The 24,184-nt window shown below is 43.4% G+C and overlaps 2 protein-coding genes across 2 annotated transcripts; both read left to right on the plus strand.

The window, feature by feature from the left end:
• The first annotated feature begins 963 nt into the window (after window positions 1–963).
• On the plus strand, window positions 964–7,490 carry LOC121922882 (platelet glycoprotein IX-like). Its single transcript, XM_042452809.1, has 3 exons — window positions 964–1,091; window positions 2,155–2,256; window positions 6,560–7,490. Exon 3 carries the CDS (start codon window positions 6,568–6,570, stop codon window positions 7,189–7,191), a length of 624 nt encoding a protein of 207 aa, XP_042308743.1. The 5' UTR covers window positions 964–1,091; window positions 2,155–2,256; window positions 6,560–6,567; the 3' UTR covers window positions 7,192–7,490.
• A 6,090-nt stretch (window positions 7,491–13,580) lies between these two features.
• On the plus strand, window positions 13,581–19,034 carry LOC121922827 (platelet glycoprotein IX-like). The gene is made up of 2 exons (XM_042452675.1): window positions 13,581–13,793; window positions 18,104–19,034. The coding sequence occupies exon 2, from the start codon at window positions 18,105–18,107 to the stop codon at window positions 18,753–18,755; it is 651 nt and encodes a 216-aa protein (XP_042308609.1). The 5' UTR covers window positions 13,581–13,793; window position 18,104; the 3' UTR covers window positions 18,756–19,034.
• Window positions 19,035–24,184: the final 5,150 nt, after the last annotated feature.

Below are 24,184 nucleotides of genomic sequence, written 5' to 3' on the forward strand. Positions count from 1 at the left end.
AGCTTGAAGCAGCCCTATGGGTATGTCATCTATTCCTGATGATTTACATTCCCCAACAGCTCTGAGTGCAGCTTCCATGTCACTTTATAATACTGGAGGTTCATCTTCATATGGTTCTTCCTTGAATGAATCTGTCAGCCTTACATTTCTTTTATATGGGTCATCCATGTATAGTTTCCATTGTAATTTTCTTTCTACTTGGTAATGTAATGCTGGTCACAGAGCATCCCCTCTCTTGGCTGAAGTTTCCCTTTGAGTTCTCCGATCTTGTAGAAGAGGTCTCTCATTCTTTCTTTTTTGTTGTCACCTTCTATTTCTCTGCATTCGTTATTATCTTTGCTCTCCTTGTGTCTAGGCACAAATCACTTAACAGATGTATTCTGTCTGAATTCTCTCTGAATGGTGCACATAGCTTTTGAAACCAAATTTCTTCATCATGCAAAAATGCTTAAAACTATGGAGGGTAAGGGGTTGGGAAACTTTGATGTCAGAATCACTAGACCAGAATTCCTGATTGTTGGCCAAACTGGCTAGGGCTTCTGAGAGCTAAAGTCCAAAACATCTGGAGAATCGCTGCACTAGACTTTGAGGTCTAGACATTGATTGCAATCCTACACATGTTTACTCTATAGTGAGCTCTCCTGAACTTGAGCTTGTTCCCAAGTAAATAGATATTGGATTGTGCCTGCATTACATTACTCGTCTCAATTGAATAATATCTTGTATGTGCATGTGATGCATGCATATGGACACACACACACACACACACACATTTGAAGAATGTTACCCACATCTACTGCTGTGCTAGTGAAAGGCACATAGACCAAGGGAAAGAAACAAACCATTTTCATTTTGCCTGATGAATGCAATTTTAAAGCACGTAAGAACAATAGCTCCTTATATAGGAAGCTGGCATGGTGCATTTGCAAAGGCAACTGTGTTCAGTCAGATAATGGAGGAGCCCTGGCTTCTGTGGTAAGTTCTATATAAACTCATTTCCTTCCTGGAGTTTTTGTATTTGGTCCACTGCTGGAAGACGTAGAAGCTTCTCTGGGAAGAAGCTAGCATCTATTTATACAAAACAAAACGAGGTAAGCAGTACATTCCACAATCTTTTGAGCTGTAATTCTAGGATCATTTTGTTTTGTTTTGCACTGCTTAACTCATTTGTTAAGCTACACAGGCCATTTTTCAGAGTAATATTTGCTCATCTGCCTTTAGGCTGCTAGAATTTGGTTACCAGTTTCTGCTAGATTTCATGGCATGGCATCACTTTGGATAGATACACAAAATCAAATCTCAATCTATGTAGTCACTTTTTTGTTATTTTCTACAAATATTTTTCTACAAATATTTTTATATCTACAGTAAGTGTTAGGGGAGGGTGTTTTTTGGGTTTTGGAGATTTATTATTATTAGTATTGCCTACAACCTACCATGACAGCCAGTGTAGTTTAGTGTAGTGGTTTGAGTGGTGGACTATGATGCTGGAGACCAGGGTTTGAATCCTTGTTCGCTATGGACACTGACTGGGTGACTTTGGACAAATTCTCTCAGTGTCAGAAGGCAAAGGCAAAACCTCCTCTAAAAAAATGTTGTCATAAAAATCCCATTAGAGGTTCACCTTAGGGCCACCATAATGTGGAAACAACTTGAAGGCACACAACAACAAACTACCCACCATATACTTAGAATTCTTGGCAAAAAATGCTATCCTGACAGAGAGCAGATGGAGGAGCAATTAGAGTGTTAAATAAAGACTGGGAGAATTTCAAACTCAAACCTTCTTTGGCTAGAAAACTTAGCAGGTAACCATGAAATATTCACTGTTCTAAAACCAATTCATCGGGGTGTTGTGACGTTTAAGAAGAATACCCAAGTGTGCCATCCTAAACTTTTCAAATGGGGCCAATGTAATAAATAATGTACCAAATACATGTTGATCTTGGTTTTAAACACAGGTGGAAAACATTTAGTCTCTGATAGCTACAGTCTCTTGGTAATAATATGTGTTTTTGCAAAGGAGGTGAACAAAGCTGGAGGTTAGTAAGGCAACAATGCCATTCCCCATTGTTGTCCATGTCTGATTTCCTAAGCATGGTTTTGCCTTTCCTCTTCTTACTTCTCTCACCTTCCATGCTGCTCTTTCATCAGAGTTCATTGCCTAAGGACAACCACCCTGCCCAGCAGAGTCACCATTGAACAAAAGGAATCTGCAGTGGGACCCAGGAGGAGAAGGCAGCGTGGGGCTTAGAGGTGAGACTTATCTCTGGTCTAAAATCTATCCAACCATTCACAAAACAGATGACAGAGGCTGCATCTGCACTGCAGAAATAATCCAGTTTGACTTGGCTCAGTGCTATGGAACTCTGGGGATTGTAGTTTGTTGTGGCACCAGAACTGTCTCACAGAGAAGGCTAAATGTCTCACAAAACTACAGTTCCCAGAATTCCATAGCATTGAGCCATGGCAATTAAAATGGTGTCAAACTGGACTTTTTCTGCAGTGTGGATGCAGCCTTAGGCCTAGTGATGAACAGAAGGACATGTCCTTTCAGTTCTGAGACTATCCTAAATCTTCTCTACTGGCAATGTGGCTCCAAGAATGGCTTAATAGATGACAGCTCTGACCATGGCTCAATGCTACCTAGTTGTATCCTACACCACCTCTTCCTATCAATAACCTCAGAGGCAGATCAGGACAATGTTGTTCTTTTGGGGGGTTCTTCTAGTCTCATTTTTCACAACCAGGTGTACTTGTCCACATTTGACATGCGAAGTAATCTTGTCGGCTTCCCCAATTGAATGGTAAGATATGTAATGTTTCTACCATACATTGGTCATCTGCAAATAAACTTAATTGGCTTTACTGTGATGAAGGGAACATTTGGATATTTCTGCTTGTAACTCTTGGCTCCAATGATACAAAAATGTGCATCTTATGTAAATGTATTGATAGATTGTCCCCTTTCAGAGGAAAGCCAAAGCAATTACTTCCATGCATGCCTAACAATATATTTACAATATTTCAATTCAGAATTGCCTGCTGTAGTTTAGAATTATTTTTTCCTAGCTTAATCCTGTGCCTAATATATATAATAATCAAACCTGGGATGAATGGGGTGCACACCCATGGCATGCATGCGCCGCCACGCCGCAATGCCGCCATGCTGCCATTTGCACAAGCCCCATCCATTTAAATGGGGCTCGAGCATAGGCAGTATTTGTTTTATGCGGGGAGTCTGGAACGGATCCCCGCGTAAACAAAGGGCGCACTGTAAATAAAACAAGTAAGATAAGTACCCATCCTTTTTCGAAGCCAGAGCTGTTAAAACAAATTGCTGATGCAAGGGCAGAGGGGGGCGGGAGAGTGAATGAATGTGTGCCTCAGAATTCCTGTCTGAGTCCCGGCGCGCTCCTCTCTCTCTCTCTCTCTCTCTCTCTCTCTCTCTGTGTCCTGCTTCAGACACAGTGATCCCCATACTGTCCCCTTTAAAGGATTTTGGACTTCAGCTCCCAGAATCCCAGGCTATTGACCAACATGGCTGAGGCTTCTGGAAGCTGAAGTCCAAAATTCCTTAAAGGGGACAGTCTGAGGATCGCTTCAGCCTTCCCTCCGAGCCAGAGCTCTTAAAGAAACAGCTACTGAGAGAAGGCAGGGACACACACATAGAGATTTGTCACAGTCTATGTATGAAATTCAATTGTGCATTTGATTGCTTTTTTGGGATGCATGTGCTTTTATCATTATCAGAATGGAGGCACATTTGGTCCCATCGTGTGAATACCATTCACGCATTTGCACACAAGTGCAGATTGATCTTGGATTCTGCACGTGATAACAATGATTTGCATGTGAAAACCATTTTGAATTAATACACTGGTACCCCGGGATACGAATGCGCCGCGTTACGAAATTTCCGGGTTACGAAAAAAATCCATTAAAAAAAACTGTTCCGGGTTACGAAGGTTATTTCGGGTTACGAAAAAATTTTTGGTGCTTTTCGGCGCTTTTTCGCACCAAATCGCGGCTTTCGCTATTAGCGCCTATGGGGCTTCGGCTTGCGAATGCTTTTCGGGTTACGAATGGCGCCGCGGAACGAATTAATTTCGTAACCCGGGGGAGCCCTGTAATGAGTTCTTGCCATTTTAAACTTCCACTTTTCCCCCATGTGATAAACTCCCTAGGACTACAACCCTGGAGACTAGAGTTTGATTCCCAGCTCAGCCATGGAAACCCAGTCTCAGTCCCAGAAAACCTGTGATAGGGTTGCCTCAGGGTCACCATATGTCAGAAGGGACTTGAAGCCATGCAACAGCAACAATATGTCCTTTTAAAATTTCTTTAAAACGGGGTTGGGCAAGCATCATTTTTCATTCTGCCTTCAGGTGTGATATCATGTCATTTCTGGTTTTTCAGCTGATTATCTGATTTGAGAGAAATATTGGGTTTTTTTAAAAGTAGTGTTGGGGACAGGGGGTAAAACTGCCATCACCAATAAAACCTTTAAAACATATTTGATCTGGGGTTTTGAGGGGCCACATGTGGTACACAGACCTCACTTTCCTCACCCTATATTTAAACTGGGATGGGAATCTTACAGTTTCTCTAAAGTTCAGTTCAAGTTCAGCACCTCATTGATATAGGAGCCACTACTGTAGTAGCATCAGGTGATGGACAGTTTTCCCCACCTTTATCTGTGATACATCATTTATGCATGCAAGCCACCATGACACTGCTGTCATCAGTGAGCATGCATCTGTGAAGTGGCCATCAGAAGCAGAACAGAAAAGAGGAGGTGCAAGGACATTATTTAGGCAACTGGAGGGGGAGACAGATTCCTTCATCCCTCTGTAATGGACCAAACATGTGATACAAGTTATTGGCAGGAAGCTACTGAATACAGGGAACCATTTTATTGTACATCTGCATCTGGAGTACGGTAACCTTCCCTTTGTGATTTGGCAATATGATACAGAGGAAGCCAGAATGGTCTAATAGTTTGAGCATTGGACTACAACTCTGGAGACCAGGGTTCAAATCCACTTGATGACCTTGGGCATGTCACACTGTTTCAGCCGCAGAGGTAGGCAAAGGCAAGCCCCCTCTGAATAAATCTTGCCAAGAAAACCCTGTGATAGGGTTGCCATAAGTTGGAAATGACTTGAAGACACACAACATGATGATACAGTCACCCTGCCATAGTTTAGTTATCTATGGCCCGGTACATACCTTTGGGAAGGTCTGGAGCGGCAGCGGCCTTTTTTCCTCCGTATGGAAGCCGCAGATGCCAAACCGCGCAGCTTTCCTCCAAAGGAAAAAGAACCCGAGGAAAGTGGGTTCTTTTTAAGCCGCAGAGGCGGTCTAACAAGTGCACCACTGGTGCACTCGTTAAGTAAGCACCATGCGGCAATGTGTGGATCCCGCACGGCGATTACGTAACAATGGCAGCGCCCATATACACAGTGTACCACCATTGTTATGCCACCGGTACATTCTAGGGTTAGGGACCGTACGGTTGCCACACGGTACCTAACCCTAGACCCGGCGCTGGTACGCTGCTTTATGGCGGTATGTACCACGCCTATATAAACTCATAAAGCTAACCTAGGCTGCATCCACACTATAGAAGTAATCCATTTTGACACCATTTTAACTGCCATGGCTTTGTCATAGGGATGTAGTTTTACAAGGTTTTTAGCCTTCTCTGGCAAAGAGGGCTGGTACCTTACAAAACTACAATTCCTGGGATTCCATAGCACTGAGACATGGCAGTTAAAGTAATGTCAAATGGGATTATTTCTGCAGTAAATATGCAGCCCTAGTAAGAATTTATATGCTCACCATGTTAACGAGTCATCCACATGAACTCTAATCTGGAGTCAATTTAATCTTTTTTAGACAAAATTGGCCCCATATTAGAGTTCATCTGGATGACAACTTGTCACAGTGATCATGTAAAGTGTGAAGTACCTTGATTTAAATAAAAGGCCACAGGAGACAATGGAAGAGCTCCTGGATGTTCAGTGACCTGAACAGGGTGAAATGAGGGATCTGAAGAAACAGAATACATAAATAACCATAGCACCTCTGGACATTTACTAATGCATGAGTCAGTATCTTATATTCCAGACACCAAAATGATTATCTGCCTTCTCAGATCTCTCAATATTTATGTAACAAATCAATCTCCTTAACATATATGGCCCTGAACCAAAACCAGTAGACGCCCTATATAGCCTTCCTAGGCCATTTTTAGCCAGTTTGGGCAATTCCATTTTCTGATTTGTTTTGTTTGTTGTTTTTATAAAAGTGGGATAGGTAGGTTAGACAATAACTGCTGAGTAGTGCATGGAGTGAATACACAGAAGCAGCACAAGTCTCCTGTAATTTTTTCCTCCTTCTCTGTAAAATTCAAGGGCACTCAATGCCACATTGTTTGGGAGGCGTTGTGTGTGCAGCATATGTCCCAAAAGCTCCAGGCAGGCACATTTTGCATTTTGGTTTTGCATTATGAGACAGAACAAACCATTATTCTCTGCTTTTTGTTGCCATACAGCTGCAAGCATGGATAGAGTGAAGATCTCCACAGCTGAAGGACTCTTCATGTTACTGCTTTTAAATGCAGCCCAAGCTACACCCTGTCCTCCCTGTTTGTGTGAACCACTTGCAGAGTTCTGGGGTGGCTGGACATTGGACTGCAGTTTTTTAAGACTGAAAGAAATTCCTCCCCTGCTTCCTAATGTCAGAATTCTTTATCTGCAAAACAACAGTTTGACCACTGTTCCTTCTGGTGCCCTGGACCACTTAAACCTGAAGGAAGTTGATTTTTCCAACAACCCTTGGCATTGTGACTGCTCTATTTTGTATCTCAAAAAGTGGCTGGAAGACTTCAACCAAAGTGCTTTGGCCAAAGTCATATGTGCAACTCCAATTTCGGTCAAGACAAAAGCCTTGAGTCAATTGAATGGGAATGAACTGGAAGGATGTAGGAAGCCTCTCCCAATCAAATGCCTTGATTTCTTTTGGAGGGACATTGCTCTGATTTTTATGGCAATCATTGCCTTCATTTTATCATTCTGCATTCTGCAACGTGCAAAAAAATTAGCCTCTGAGGCAGCCAGAAAGCTGCACTCCTCTGAAATCCCACTATTGCAAGTTCATGACCTGGAAAACCAGAAGTCAAAATGAAGTGTTACAGTGGCTAAAAGCCTTTCAACAAGAACATGAGAGTTACCTATTGAGAAAGTCATCATTGTACAAATGGAGGGAACATGCAACCATTATGGTGTGACTCTTAATGCTGTCACTCATTCTCATTTTTCCCCTTCATGTTTTTTTAAACATCTTTTGACTGAACAAGTAAACTATGGACCTGGACTGGCCAAAATAAAGCTGCTTCAGGTCACTTTGGAGGTATGCTGTTTAAATGACACACACATCTTAAGAGCCCAGAAACTGCACCCAAGCTGTGCTCCAGTCCTTAGGACTGGAGCATGGCTTTGGCGCAGCTTCCAGCCTCTTACGACGCCTGCATCATTGAAATAGCATACCTCCAAAGTGACCCAAAGCAGCTTTATTTTGGCCTGTCTGTTGGGGCCCAAAGGTTCAAAAACTTTCACAGATATTTTTGTTCCATTTCAATTGATCGGATAAAAATATTACTATAACAGACTTTGGAATTTGTTTTCTGATCAGCATGGCTACTCCTGCATCACCATTACTAAACATATTCTTAGTAGTAAAAGCATAGCACCAGTTCTGTTTTGTTTTGTAGCTAGTCTGTATTTTTCAACATGGTAATAACTACTGTTAGAATAAAATCCAACAATAAGTAAGATGTATGACTGCATCAATTATTTTGTAGTACATTATTACTACATTTGTTAACAGTACACCAAAGGGTCACGTAAATAGGCTCCACAACATCTGCTATTGTGGCATTCAGCTATATAAGCATTCCCAATGCAAATCAATAATACTGATATTATGCAAATCTTGTTCTCAAGCTAAGTAGCATTTAAAATGTGGCTATATTTAAGAAACAAGTAGAGTTATTTTACTTCAGATTAATCTGTATACACCCCCCAAAAAAACTTACACACTGTCACCTATATTGACGTGGTCTGTAGTGCTCAGTTAGCATTATACAGTGTGATGCATGAATTTATTGAAGCAGTTTTTCATCACTCAATGAAAGCTTGCCAGTACCAAGAAACCAATCTGTAAGGTCGGATATATGGCCTGCATTGTATAGCATTACTTTATATCCCCATGAATAAGGAGTCACAGGCCTGGTACATACCTCCCCATCAGGGTGGGCTGGAGGCGTCCAGTTTTCCCCCGGAGAGACGCCGCAGCAGCCAAACTGCGCGGCGTCCCTCCGCCCCAAAAAGAACCTGGAAAAACTGGGTTCTTTTTCTGACACCGTGTGGATGTCAGGAGTGGGCCATTGACACACTCGTGACGTAAGCGATGTGCAGCAACATCTGTACAGTGCATGCCGCTTACGTCATCATGGCGGTGCCCATGTGGACAGGATGTCGTTATGATGCCACCGCTGTCATGTGCTAGGGTTCTGGAGCGTGTGGCTGCTGCACACTTTGGAATCCTAATATTGGCGGCAGCACACTGCTTTTGGCCGATCTGTCCTGGACCACAGTCTCACATTTTCTCCAGGTCTTCTAGGAATATAAGCACAACTGTCTCCAACAACTGGATGATTCAATTTCTCAGTTGTAACACTGAACCTTTAGTACTACTGTATTTCCAGCGGAGCTTACAGTCCTTACTACTAGCTTTTTTAAGGCCAATACTGATTTTGCTTCCAGTAACTTTGGCTATGAACATACAGTTACAACTACATCAATATATCCCTGATGTAATCTGCCCTATATCTCCCACTCCATACTTTATTAGGTTAGAGTAGGATACCATTTGTTATTCAACATATTTCATTAAAAATTGTGCAAGAAATTTGTTGGTTTCAATAAAGCATACCTATGCTTGCCACAGTACTAAAGCTTTTGGTTTTTCTCTTTCAAGACTCTCTCCCTTTCATTCTCTCTCACACACATTATGATTGCCAAGTTCTCACTTATACCAGACATGTTTCACAGGAATTTATGATAGCAATCTGTACTGTTTCTCAGCAATTGTTGCCAGGATGTCAAAACACCTGTTTTTAAAAAAGATCAAGTGTCCATCCAGTGTCCGCCATGGTGAAGAGACCATGGCAGATAAACAGAGATAAGAATGAATGACAGAATGACTAAGAGAGAGTTGATGTCCTGTTTTCAGGAGGGCAAATATGAGAGACTAAAAATCCAGAGTCCATATCAGTAAAGTGTCCCCCAGTCAGTAGACACACAGCCTGAGACAGCCTTGACAGACTGGCATCAAAGGTTGGCATTGGGGTGGAGTGGGGCATGGCATCCGCACGGCGCACGCCCTGACCCACCCCCATGCAGGCGTGCCACCACACACCCCACCACATGGCAGGCGGCATCACAGCACTCCTCTGGCACTGCGTCCAGATGATGCAGTGCCAAAGGAGTGCTGAAAAGTCAAAGCAGCAGTGGCTATTGGGTCATTTCAGCGGCACAAAAGGAGCCACTTTTTGTGGCTCCTTTTTGAACTGTGGAAAGACCAGATCGGGGCAGCAGCATGTAGTTGCCAGAGCACCAATCCAGCAAAGACAGAAGTGGCTGCAGGCTTCCCCTGAGGGGTGGTCTGTTCAGTCCAAGAGTCCCTACACAATTATACAACTATCATTCCACTTTAACTGCCATGAATGCATCCTATTAAATCCTGGGATTTGTATTTTGGTGAGGCACTAGAACTCTCTGATTGAGCACCCCTCCTTGAACTGCAGATCCCAGAATTCCATGGCAGTAAAATATGGAATCATATGACTGCAGTTGTGCAATGAGAAAATCAGTATATCAGCAAAAATCCCAGGGTTCCATAGGATGGAGCTATGGCAGTGAAAATGATAGTGATCTGCTAAGATTGTGTAATGTGGATATACCCAAGAAAAGTTCTACCAGAGAGCTAGGTAGGCCAAGTGCGGGGAGTCAATGCCACAAAACAAACAGGGTCTAAGCATTCCATTTTGAAGCAGACAGTGAGCAGGGCTAGTTCAATAGGCAACATCATAGAATCATAGCATCATAGAGTTGGAAGAGACCACAAGGGCCATCCAGTCCAACACCTTGCCATGCAGAAATTCTCAATCAAAGCATCCCCAATAGATGACCATCCAGCCTCTGTTTAAAGACCTCCAAGGAAGGAGACTCCACCACTCTCCGAGGGAGTGTGTTCCACTGTTGAACAATCCTTACTGTCAGGAAGTTCCTCCTAATGTTGAGGTGGAATCTCTTTTCCAGGTGCTTGCATCTATTGTTCTGGGTCCTAGTCTCTGGAGCAGCAGAAAACAAGTTTACTCCCTCCTCAATATGACATCCCTTCAAATATTTAAACAGGGCTGCCATATCACCTGTTAACCTTCTTGTCTCCAGATTAATCAGACCCAGCTCCCTAACTCGCTCCTCATAGGACATGGTTACCAGACCCTTCGCCATTTTAGTTGCCCTCCTTTGGACATGCTCCAGTTTCTCAATGTTCTTTTTGAATTGTGGTGCCCAGAACTGGACACAATATTCCAGGTGGGGCCTGACCAAAGAAGAATAGAGTGGCACTATTACTTCCCTTGACCTAGACACTATACTTCTATTGATGCAGTCTAAAATTGCATTGGCCTTGTTAGCTGCCTCATCACACTGTTGACTCATGTTCAACTTATGGTCTACTTGGACTCCCTGATCCCTTTCACATGTAGTCTCCTTAAGTCAGGTGTCCCCCATCCTATATCTATGCATTTTGTTTTTCTGCCCTAAGTGCAATACCTTACATTTCTCCGTGTTGAATTTCATTTTGTTAGCTTTGGCCCAGCTTTCCAGTTTATTCAGGTCATTTTGAATTTTGAGTTTCTCCTCTGGGGTGTTAGCTATTCCTCCTAATTTGATGTCATCTGCAAATTTGATAAACATGCCCCTAATTCTGTCATCCAAGTCATTGATAAAGATGTTGAATAGCACTGGGCCAGGACAGAACCCCGTGACACCCCACTGGTCACTTCTCTCCAGGATGAAAAAGAACCAGTGTTTCGCTAGACAACCAATTACAAATCCATATAACAGTTGCCTTGGCTAGCCCACATTTTACAAGCTTGTTTGCAAGAATGTCATGGGGAACCTTCAGTATATCTTACTGAAATCAAGATATACTATATCCACAGCATTCCATTCATCTACCAAGCTGATAATTTTATCAAAAAAGTGATAAGATTTGTCTGGCATGACTTGTTTCTCTGAAAACCATGTTGACTTTTTGTAATTATGATGTTGCCTTCTAGATGTTCACAGACTCTCTGTTTAATAATAATAATAATAATAATAATGTTTATTTCTAGCCCGCTTTTCCAGAGATCAAAGCGGGTTACAACATACGTGTAGAAATACAATATACAATATAAAAACATACCAAGTTAAAACATCATAAAACACATCCCGATAAAACACATACAATTTCAAAAAATAAAACCAAAAACAAACTAGCTGAATAGCAACTGAGTAATAGGGGAGAGGACAGATGTCAAGACACATGGGGGAAAGCTTGTCGGAAGAGATAGGTTTTGAGTTCCTTCCTAAAGTGGTCAAGGGAGGTGACAGAGCGGAGGTTGTCGGGAAGGGAGTTCCAGGTTTGCGGGGCCAAGACCGAAAATGCCCTTTGAGAAGACAAGATATATCTTGTCTTGGGAACCCTTAACAGCTGCTTCCCGACCGATCTGAGAGTGCGGGGCGGATTATATGGGGAGAGGCGGTCCTCCAAGTACCCTGGGCCAAAGTTATGAGTTCACAGGCGAAGATTTTCAGACGACGTCACAACCAGAGAAGACCCAACCCGGGAAGAAACAGGAATGCTGCAGGAGCAAATCCCGTGAATGATCTGCTCTAGGATCTTTCCTGGTATTGAGGTAAGACTAACTGGATGGTAATTGTTGGGATCCTCTTTTTCCCCCTTTTTGAAGATGGGGACAACGTTTGCCCTCCTCCAGTCTGCTGGGACTTCTCCTGTTCTTCAGGAGTTCTCAAACATTATTGCCAATGGCTCTGATATTACATTTGCCAGTTCTTTTAATACTCTTGGATGTAGTTCATCAGGTCCTGGAGACTTACATTCATTTAGATTAACCATTTAGATTAATCAAAACACAGTCCAAGGTCAGGAGCCAGCAGATCAGTCACAAGAGCTGCATCTACATTGCAGAATTAATTCAATTTAACAACACTTAAACTGCAATGGGACAATACTATGGAATTGATAGTTTTGTGAGAGATTTAGCCTTCTTTGTCACTACAACAAACTACAAATCCCAGGATTCCATAGGATGGAGCCATGATAATTAAAGTGGTATCAAACTACATTATTTCTGCAGTGGAGCATGAGCTATAAGGAATACAGAAACACTAACAGCAGCCCCAAGGTCAGAATCCACACCATTCTCAACAATACAATTGAGCCAGCTTTGAGGTTTTTTGTGGCTAAACTGTTTCAACAATGCTCAGAGCTCAGGTGCAGATCAGTTTCAAAAGCAGTCACCTATCCCTTGTGTTTCTACTCTGAAAACAGAAGGAGAGATGTGTTTGGTCAAACCAAACGTCTAAGTAGCCCAGAATCCATTTCTTCGAATGGGAACAAGATAACCAGAGCCTTTTAAAATAAATAAATAAATAAATAATACAATGAGAAATCCACAAGTAAGACACAACGTACTATTTCCCGTCACTGTACGTGGAGAACTCAGGGCAGGAGGTACAGAAAACAGAAGCCATAATTCCATTTCATATAGTTTATTTATAGCTATTTACAGCTATATTACATATTTGTTGTTGTGTGGCTTGAAGTCTTTGGAGACCCTATTGTGAGGTTTTCTTGGCAAGATTCACTCAGAGGGAGTTTGCCATTGCCATCCTCTGAAGTTGGGAGTGTGTGACTTGCCCAAAGTCACCCAGTGGCCGAGTGGGGAATGGAACCCTGGTCTCCAGAGTTGCCGTGCAACACTCAAACCACTAGTAACACAATGTAAACACATCTGCCCAATTCAATAGAATATAAAAAAACAGAGTAGGACTAGCCCAAAAACAACACACAAAAGGATTCCGAAGCTGTTTCTGAAAAACTAGAAGTGGATATATATAGGGTATACTGAAGGCTGCTGAGGCATTGCTTTAGGAACTCATGTTCTTTGAGATCTTACAGAAGCCAGTGAGGAGCCACAGTATTTCTAATAAGCAGAGTTCTGCTTATCAGGTAGAAACCAGTATGCTTTTATCTAAGGGAATCCTTCCAGGCAAGCTTATAGATGGGTTAGAAAGTACGGCACCAGCTTATCTAGCCTGGCCACTTCCTTCATGAGTGCTTGGCCACTTCCAATGCAGCCAATCAAATTGAGCTACATGGTGTTTGCTGATGATGACAAGTCTTCTTGTCACAACCCACAGAAGCAAGAAATTACTGTGTCACCCATCTAAAATGAAACCACACAGAAAAGGCGTCTCGGAGGAGTTTGGAAAAGGACCGGGACGCATCAGCTAATGCACACTAGTTTTTTCATGCATTGAAGGATGCAAAGAAAATCCACCTGAAAATCAACCTATATATTTAAAGGCGAAAATAAAAGAATGCAAAGCTGCATACAAGCTGGTTTCCCCATGTGTTTTGGATTTGAAGTAAGTGCTACTTTTGGCAGCTAAAGTGTTTTCAGATGTATGTTTGGGAAGGGAAGCAAAGAGATACAGACAAGACTTGAAGGAAAAGTTACCCACAATGCTAAGGAACTGAGTGTTTTAGCCCTCTTGCACTCCAATGGGACATTTTAATGCCATTCTTTGTTGCAATACCCACATAGATGCAGACCTCTCATGTGAGCATTCTCTGACATTTCCATCTGCTCACTTTTTTAAAATGTCCTGTAATTTCAACTATCTACCAGCTATCTATTATTATGCCATTTTTTCTATATTAAAAAGTTGGCCAATCAATCTATTGATCTGATCTGATCTGCCATAAATTTAAAATACATCATGCAGAAAGGGCATATCAGAAGAGTTCAGGATACAACTGTTAACCAGCACTGGGCTATAGTTTTTCCTCCCAGCCTTGCAAAACAGTGAGACAAGGAATGGCCCAAACAGTTTTTCTTGTGAGCCCCAGTTCAGCAAGGAGATATAGCATATGCTGACAGCTGGCTGGAACCCATACAGTTATCTTTTTGGACTAAAAATCCCAGGATCCCCAAGTCCCTATGGCTATGTTAGCTAAAGAATTCTGAGAGCTGTACTTTCCAAAAGTAACAATTCCATGTCCCATATGGCTTAAGTCTTAGGTTACAACAGCCTCATGTCTGTTTTGCACTTCCATAGCCAGCACCACCTATATAACTAAATGCATAGCTCTCCTCGTGAGCAGTTCTGCATGTGGCTGATTGTATACACAGGTATAACTACATCAGCAACATTCACACCCAGTAGGGGTGGTATGAGAAAAGCTTAAATGTGTTTATTGTGCTGCATGAATACTATCTTAGGTTCTGCATGATTATACTCAGGGAAACGTGAATTTCTCTTGATGTGAAGGGAAGCTTGCTTAATGAAAAAAGGTTTTTTAAAAAACTCTCCCCGAGCTTCTAAACTAGAATGTTGACTCAAAACTTTCAAAGCAAAGGCAGCTGTCTTCAGCATAACTACAAGCCACTTCCGTAAGGGAAGAAGAACAGCACCAAGGGACTTGTGGTGTTGCCAGATGAGGTTTGTATTGTACAGTTGCCTTGCCCCAAATATGAAATTTTAGTAGGGGGTGAGGAGAGGGGCAGTATATGACATCTTCCAGATGTTACCCTCTTCTCTGTTATCATCACTTCTTTCATCCAGAATGAAATGCATCAGTATAGGATGGGGGACACCTGGCTTATCTAGGATACATGTGAAAGGGATCTAAGAGTCCTAGCAGACCACAAGTTGAACACGAGTCAGCAGTATGATGCAGCAGCTAAAAAGGCCAATGCAATTTTAAGTTGCATCAATAGAAGTATAGTGTCTAGATCAAAGGAAGTAATAGTACCACTGAATTCTGCTTTGGTCAGGCCTCACCTGGGATATTGTGTTCAATTCTGGGCACCACAGTTCAAAAAAGGATGCTGAGAAGCTGTAACATGTCCAAAGGAGGGCAACTAAAATGGTGAAAGGTCTGGAAACCATGCCCTATGAGGAATGACTTAGAGAGCTGGGTATGTCTAGTCTGGAGAAGAAATGGTTAAGAGGTGATATGATAGCCCTGTTTAAATATTTGAAGGGATGCCATATTGAGGATGGAGCAAACTTGTTTTCTCCTGCTCCAGAGAATAGAACTCAGAACAATGGATGCAAGTTATAGGAAAAGACATTCCACCTAAACATTAGGAGGAACTTCCTGACAGTAAGAGCTGTTCGACAGTGGAACACACTCCCTTGGAGTGTGGTGAAATCTCCTTCTTTGGAGGTTTTTAAACAGAGGCTGGATGGCCATTTGTCAGGGATGCTTTGATTGAGAGTTCCTGCATGGTAGGGGGTTGGACTGGATGGCCCTTGTAGTCTCTCCCAACTCTATGATTCTGTGATTTTATTATGTTTTTCTCCCTTATCATCAGAAAATCTATTAATGTAGGAAATACTGTAAAGCTATAGAATACCTTTGAACTGACATGGCTAGGAGCCCTCTGTCTGGAACCACCCTTACAGAGCAAATACAGTCATGATGTACCAACTGAACACCAATGCTTTATACAGGGAAAACTTGGGGAAAGTGATATGAAATCTCAAATCAGGAAGCACCCTATAAATCATGGGTGCTTAGTGAGTTCTAAACAGCCTACTCTGAGAAATGACTGCAGTTCATGAGGCCTAGACTTTCAGATCCAGCTGCCAAACAGAAACAGAAGCTATAACTATTCCTGATATATCATACTTGTAATGTTAATGCAAGGACACTTCTGAATGGGTTTTACATCCAGATATTATTATTATTATTATTATTATTATTATTATTATTATTACCCTTAAAATGAACAAAGTTTGGCTACCAGTCCTGAAAAATAGCAAAATCAGGACTCAGCAAATGCAAATGAGAAACCATCCAGGGTAAGGAGCTTTCCCAGCAGTCAGTGATCACTAATTAAGCAGACACTAATCCTCTTTGCATATCCTCCCACCCTGAGAACCTGCCATCAACAACAGAACAATACACAGATTAACATGGAGAACATTCCTCCCTTCCCAGGGTCAGACAGTATATATATACCCAACTCTCTTCCATGCCAGCATTCTCTGAAAATGCCAACCACAGATGCTGGTGAAACTCTTCTAGAACATGGCCACATATCCCGAAAAACCCACAAAAAATATAATCTTTATAATCATAACATAATCCAGATCCATAATCTTAAACGGTGATTAAGAACATGGAATGTTCATGGGTTCTGTGTCCTTCTGACTGCTGCCAGTTCAGTGTCTCCTTGTGAGGATAGAGATTCTGAGCACATGTGAGCAATCTCATGCTGTCTTCCTCATCCAGGGAAAGTTCTGCCAGCGAATAAATTGCTTATTAGCCGGCTATTCTGCTGCTTAGCATTCTCTGCCTCATAATACGAAGCAGAGATATCTAACCCACCATTGTCTCCACCTGTACATTTAGTTCCATGAACATACCATTTTTAACGCCCACTCCTTTATACAACAAAATTGTTTTCTGTAATAATAATGAAATGAAATGACCAGAAAGGAAAGGTAGGCAGTGAAAATTCTCATTTATTGAACTCTATGTATTCAATTAATTACTATTATTATTATATCCCACTTTCTCTCCAAAATTAGGACTCAGAGGGCCAAAAATCAGAATCAGATGGGCCAAAAGTGCAGGCTTTGGGCCTCACTGGGGGCATAGAATTTAGATGGCACACACCCCAAATGCAGCTGGAAACCAACCCAGAAGAGCCAGCACAAAAAGGTTTTCTTGGAGTGTTTCTTCAGAGTGGATTTGCCATTGTCATCCTCTGAGGCTGAGAGTGTGACTTGTTCATGGCCAAGGCAGGATTCAAACCCTGCTCTTCAGAATCATAGGCCAATGCTCATCACACTGGCTAGTAATATTAACTTTTGTGGATATGAGTCCTCTTCCTTAGTCATTGTATCTCTGGGTTTCTATCCAAATATGCTCATGCTAAAATATAAATCAGTTTTAAAGGGTTTGCTAGATTCTTTTTTTCCTTCCCCCTCAATTTTTTTTCCTGCTACAACACAAACTAGTAGGACTACTCTTTTGAGGACAGACGGTTTCATTTCCAAAAGAAGTGGCACGTACCAATGCCCCACCCTGCTCCCTTTTCTGCCTCACTCAATGCAAATCCAAGGGAAAGGGGAGCGAGGGGGTACGGTTGTGAGGGTCTGCTGTTCAATTTGTGTTCCTCACAGGTGAGCTCCTCTTTCCTTTTCTTGTGCCAGTGACAGAGGGGTTGAGGCGCCACCATTTCACCCCCTTATATTCTGCACCTGAAGCAAAGTGCACCCCCATCCCCATTTTGGTTCCCCACTGCATTCAAGTTAATTCCAATTTATAGTGACCCTCTCCTAGGGTTTACTTGGCAAGAGGAGGTTTGCCACTGCCTTTCTCTGGGACAGAGCAACTAGTCACTATATGGGCTCTTCTTTCTTTAAAATGGGGCTCAAGCATGTGACTCTCCAGATCTTGGACTGCAACTTCAAGCATCCTCAGCCAACATAGCCAGGGGTGAGGAATGCTCAGCGTAGCAGTTCAATAACATCTAGAGGACCTTACAATTCCCATTCCTGTTTGAAGGGGGGAAAGAAAAAATGATGAATCTGGGAAAATATAGATGGGCAATTGCTAAAATATCTGAAAAGTGTGGTCATACAAAGTACAGAGGAATCATGCATGTTCATAAATTTGCCTTGCTTCTTTGCACTGATGCGCTGGTTTCAATTTTCAGAATGGTGACATGTCAAGTATTACTGATCCTTCTGTTCCTTGAGTCTGTGACGGCAAGCTCCTGTCCCCACCATTGTGCTTGTTCTCCATCAGATCAGACCCCACTAAAAGTGGACTGCAGCTTCAGAGAACTGACAACACTTCCCCACCTACCCAGCTCAACACAAGAACTGTACCTCCAGGAAAACAAACTGGAAACAATACATTCAGGAGCATTTGATAATCTTCAGATGCTGAAAGTCATCAATTTATCTAGCAATCCATGGCACTGTGACTGCAGAATTCTATATCTGAGAAACTGGTTAGAGGACCAAATGGAAAGTATGCGTATTAGTCATGTGAGGTGCTTCACTCCTCCTTCACTTCACAAAAGACCTATATCTGAGCTAAGAAAGAATGAACTTCCTTCTTGTTCCACATCCCAAAAACTTTGTTCAGATTTCTTGCTCAATGATGCACCACTCTTCATTTTAGTACTCATTACTGTCTTGCTTTGTGGTTTCTTAATGACAAGGAAGACTAAATTTAAAGTAGAGGTTTGCAGAAGCAGCACAAAAATCCACAGCATATTACCTTCAACTTCTTATCAGCTGAAAAGAAGAATGGGAAGAGGAACAAGCAATTCATCATTGCTAGTGACTATTGTGCATTAGACTGCCAAACATGAAGAAGGGTAAACAAATTATTTCTGTTGATCATTAAAAGTCAAGTGGTAAACTGAAAACAGTGGCTATTATTGACTTTTCATTTTAAGGAAAGGGAACTCATCAAGAATATGCCCTTTGAGCAAAAACCATAATATGCAACTGTTTAGTCAAATCCAAAAGATTTTATTATCCTTATTTTAATCTTTATATTTTTGCTTTACAGTGCATATTGTGAAAGCATCACCTGCAAGCTAGATTGCTTCGTAGTACAAAGATCAGACCCATAATTACAGTAGCACACTAGATGATCTGCACATTGAATTTGTAGGTTCTGGATGACCTGGTGTAATGCAGTGGCATCCCGAGGATTGGTGTCACCGGGTGCGATAATTCACAGTGTCACCCCCCCACACACCCCCCGCACTGACCTCCTCCCATTTTACACCATACAGAATCCTTAGTAATGCTTTTTGGACTGATGTTACTCAGAAATTGTAATTCCCATGTACCACTGAATGTAATGCTAATAGTTGTGACATAAACAACTAGAAAAAATAAAAATTATACCTTCAGATTACAATATCAGAAGCACAACCCAAATTTACATACATGTCGTGGATATTTGGTTAAAATGTGATGCTTTTAAATAAAATTTAAAAAGAATAAATTTCTTTAAAAATTTCCATTTTTTAATATTTTTTTAAAAAATTAAAACATTGAAATCTGAATTTTGAATTTTAAAAAATTCTGGGGCCTCTCCATTCTCCTCCCACTGAGCTTCACCCCACTCCCACCATTTTAAAGGGAAGCAAATGAATGCCATAACCCATTTCTGCCAAAAAGTAGGTGTTTAAGGAGCAGGGGTGTCACCTGGTGCTGTCTGCACCCCCTGCACCCTCCTCATGATGCTACTGGTGTCATGGACATTATAGCCTCTATGCGATTGAGTGTGTCAACCCCCACCCCCCACCCCCAAGCCCAAGCATATTCATCCTTTCAGTCAAGCATAGAACAACTCACCTAGGGAGACAAATCTTTATTTTAAGTTTACAAGGTCCTATGACAATGCATTAGTGAAAGTTGCTGCAGGATGAATTTCTATGGTGTAGAGACAAGTGATGTTAGAAGGACCTTGGTAGGATACTGATAAGTAGTTATCTTTCTAAGGAACCCAGGAGTGGATCATCTCAGAGATTAACAGCCTCGACAGAGCAGCCATAAAGGTCGGCATTGGGGCGCAGTGGGAACGTGGCATCTGCACAGGGCCGGCTCATCCACAGGCAAACTAGGCAGCTGCCTAGGGCTCCAAGCTGCAGGGGGCGCCAGAGGAGAAGAAAGAGAGAGGTGGGCTTTAGCTGAGGATCATAGGCCCATTACAACGGCCTAAAGTGTGAGCTCCGCGCATGCTAGGTTAGAAAGAGGCTCCTTTCCGGACGCCTCCAACCCTAGCATGTGCAGAGCGTGCACAAAATGGCAGCGGCCGTTCCACATGGCCGCCGCCATTACGACATCACGACCACGCTGCCTCTATACGAGGCGGCGCGGACATGATGTCGTTCACACCGCGCCAGGGCGCACCCTTCCCCGGCCGCAAAAGGAGCTCCGAAACGGAGCTCCTTTGCCATTTGCGTCGGTGGGCGCAGCCTTCAGATGGCTGCACCCAGCGATGCAGAAGAGAAAGGGGCCAAGCGGCCCCTTTCTCCTCCTCCCCGCCGCCACGGGGTGTCCTTGGGGCTTGAAGCCCCAAGGACACCCCTTTCCAGGCTGCGGGGAAGGGGCCTTTTGCCGTTTCCCCCCAGTCTGCAAAGCGGCGGATCGGGGCCTCAGCGGCTGCTGCTCTGGCCACTGAGGCCCTTATCCGGCGGGGAAAGGAGCAGGTGCAGGCAGCCGCTTTTCGGCGGTCTGTAACCCGCCATACAATCAGGCAAGCAGAGCAGCCAGCAGCCCTGCCAGCCTCTGAGAAGCAGGGAGAGAGAGCTGCTTGCTGAGGCTGGAAGGGGGAAGAAGTTTGCTGCGCTCTGCAAATCCGGGGCTGCATCCACACTGGAGAATTAACCCGGTTTGGCACTGCTTTAACTCTTTCTAGCTCAAGGCTATGGATTTCTGGGAGCTGGAGTTTGTTGTGGAGTCCAGAGTGCCTCCCTTCTCCCTCCCTCACTTCTTCCTTCCTTCCCTCCCTCCCTCTATCTTCTTTCCTTCCTTCTCTCCTTTTCCTTCCTTCCTTCCCTCACTCTTTCTTTCCTCCTGTCCCTCCCTCCCTCCCTCCCCCTTTCTTCTTGCCTTCCTTCCTTCTTTCCTACCTTCCCTCTTCCTTCCTTCTTTCCCTCCCTTTCTTTCCTCCTGTCCCTCCTACCTCCCCTTCCTTCCTTCTTTCCTACCTTTCTCCTTTCTTCCCTCTTCCTTTCTCCCTCCCCCCCTCCCCCCCCCCCCCCCTCCTCCTTTCCCTCCCACCGTTGCCTCGGTGCATAGTTGGTCCCTCCTTCCTCTCTCCCTCTCTCTCTTGCCAAGAGAGACTTGTTCAGGAAAGGCTTGCCATGGCCTTCCTCTGAGGCTAAGAGAGTGTGACTCCCCCAAAGTCACCCAGTGGGTTTCCATGGCTCCATTTCTCCCCCCCCCCAAAAAAAATAACTCCTTCTCCTTCCCAGACTTTCCCATCCACCTATCTTTGCCTCCCTTCCCATTCACTCACCCTTTTCTCTGATTCCTAGACCCACTTTTTGTTGTTGTTGTTGTGTGTCTTCAAGTCCTTTCTGCTCCCTGGCCACCCTCTCATGGGGTTTCCTTGGCAAGGTTTGTTCAGAGGGGGCTCGCTATGGCCTTCCTCTGAGGCTGAGAGAGTGTGACTCCCCCAAAGTCACCCAGTAGGTTTCCATGGCCAAGCTGGAATTTGAACCCAGAGTCATAGTCCAATGCAATACGAGTTCAGAGAAGCTTTGCCATGGCCTTCCTCTGAGGCTGAGAGAGTGTAGCTTCCCACTCTTGGTGGTTGTGCCTACTATGTGTCTTTTCTTTCTCGCCCTGGAGCCATTCCCATCCTTTTTTCATGGGCTGCATCTACACTGCAGAAATAATGCAATTCGACACCGCTTTAACTGCCCTGCCTCTATGCTTTGGAATCCTGGGATTTGGGTTTTTGGAGGAGAATTCGCCTTCTCAGTCAGAGAGCAGCAGAGCCACAACAAACTACAAATCCCAGGGCTCCATAGCATGGAACCAGCAGGATGACCAATGTCCTCTTTTTCTGGGATATATCCTACATTTCAGTCTTCTGTCCAGGAGGAATTCCAAAAATGCCCTCCCTTTTGAACATCACTAAGATGCATAAATTTATATTTATATGAGGAGTTTCAGCTTTTACTTGGTCATGTCCTCCATTTTACTTGAAAATCCTACATTTTGCATTGCCTTGTCCTCCTTTGCAGTTAGGACAACCGGTCACCATGGGACCCAAGGGCAGCTAAAGTGGTGTCAAACTGCATTAATTCTGCAGTGTGGCAGCAGCCCTGGTCCTCTCACCTGGTGACCCTACGGGTTTTCTTCTCTTTCTGACACCCTTTTCTACCCCTTGGGTGAAGATTTTTAGTTTTTAGGGGTCATAGATGGACCACTACTATCCCACAAATTCAAGGGATGGGATCCAGATTTTTCCACATCATTAGAATGAATAATGCTTCCAGCTTGCAAAAGGAATATGTGTGCATTAGTCTCCATTCCAAATATCTCAGCAATAAAAAAAGTCTTTAACCTGCAAAAACCTAATTGGCTTTTTGACTAATTCTCAGCCCTGTGACGGTGGATTGGAACCTAAGTTTTTATGTCATGTTTAGCTTTAACAAACAAAACAGCGGAAATCAAGGGGTGAAAATAATTATGAGGGGCAACAGGGGTGCCAAAATATTTCTCGCCTAGGGTGGCAAAATACCTAGAGCTGGCCCTGCGTCTGCACAACCCACACCCCAACTCCGCCCCCATGCCGGCATGATGTCACGTACCCCACCACACAGCGGGTGGTGTCACAGCACTACAGATGACGCAGCACCAAAGGAGCACTGAAAAGCTGTGATGCTAGCAGCTATGGCGCCCTTTCCGCAGCACAAAAAGGAGCTGCTGGTAGTGGCCGTGGCCCCAATCCAGTGCTGAAAGGGGTGGCTGCAGGCTGCCCCTTAAGGGCAGTCTATTCAGCCCCTAAGAGTCTCAAGGAGCAAGAAAAAAACCTAATCCAATGAACAGAAGGTGCCTGAGAAAATTAAAAAGAGTGCTTTGTATCAGCCACTTTGTACCAGCCTCTCTTTACCTTGCCAGGTCAAGTCTCTGCTTATAGATTGCTTAAGTACTGTATTTTCTGGCGTATAAGACTACTTTTTAACCCAGGAAAATCTTCTCAAAAGTCGGGGGTCGTCTTATACGCTGGGTGTCATCTTATAGGGCAGATGCTGAAACTTCTGAGCTGGACTGGAGAATCTGTGGTTGCTGCATATGGTGGGGGGAGTTAAAAAACGGCCGCAGCCGCATCCCCACTGTATGCGGCAATCATATGAAAGCAGCTACCGCTCTGATAGTCTTGGAGACAGGGAGGGCTGGGCAGGCAGGGACAGCTGACCAATCCAAGCAGGCTTTGTATACAACAAGGTTTCCTGCCAAGTACCTGCATGTCATTTGAATTAAAATTACCATATTGAAATCAAATCTGATGTTTTTTTAATTTTTATTTGGTGTGCATTGGAAGAGGGGTAGTCTTATACAGTGAGTATATCCCAAACTCTATTTTAACTGGAAAAGTTGGGTCATCTTATATGCCCAGTCGTCTTATACACGGGAAATATGAGTATATCTTCCCACCTCCAGCAGCCTAAAGGCCTCAGAAAAGCCTGAGTGTGAATCATGGGCAACAGCCCCCCATTTACTTGCAATTCAAGTCCAAAGGGAAAAAAAATCTGTAGCTCTTCTGTTATCTTCTATCTTTCAGGTCCTCCCCTTCAAAGCCAGTCAGTGGTCTTTTTTATTGGCCTCTGCTCCTTCTCCCTGCAGAGGCTTTGAACAAGGTTATCACATGAGGCTCGTCAAGCCCAATTGCAGTAGGGAAATAGTGGCTGCATCCACACTGCAGAGATAATCTGGTCTGACACCGCTTTAATTGCCCTGGCTCAATGCTAGGGAATTCTGGGAACTGGTGTTTGTTGTGGCACCAGCTCTCTGATAGAGAAGGCTAAATGTCTCCCAATACTACAGTTCCCAAAATTTCCTAGTATTTAGCCAAGGCAATTTAAGTAGTATCAAACTGGATTATTTCTGCAATGTGGATTGGCAAGTACATGTCTCTTCTGTTGCTGCTGCTGGAGGAGCGTACCTTTTCACTGATGGGGAAAAACCATAAATGAAAAAGTTGTGTGATAAGTACCTGCAAAGGATGGTATTATCCTACTGTAATTGCGTTT

This window comes from Sceloporus undulatus, chromosome 2 (assembly GCF_019175285.1).
Source record: "Sceloporus undulatus isolate JIND9_A2432 ecotype Alabama chromosome 2, SceUnd_v1.1, whole genome shotgun sequence".
NCBI lineage: Eukaryota > Metazoa > Chordata > Lepidosauria > Squamata > Phrynosomatidae > Sceloporus > Sceloporus undulatus.

Bases quoted from the DNA above. Each gene is read 5' to 3' on its own strand.
- LOC121922882 (XM_042452809.1), top strand. From the start codon at position 6,568: ATGGATAGAGTGAAGATCTCCACAGCTGAAGGACTCTTCATGTTACTG.
- LOC121922827 (XM_042452675.1), top strand. From the start codon at position 18,105: ATGGTGACATGTCAAGTATTACTGATCCTTCTGTTCCTTGAGTCTGTG.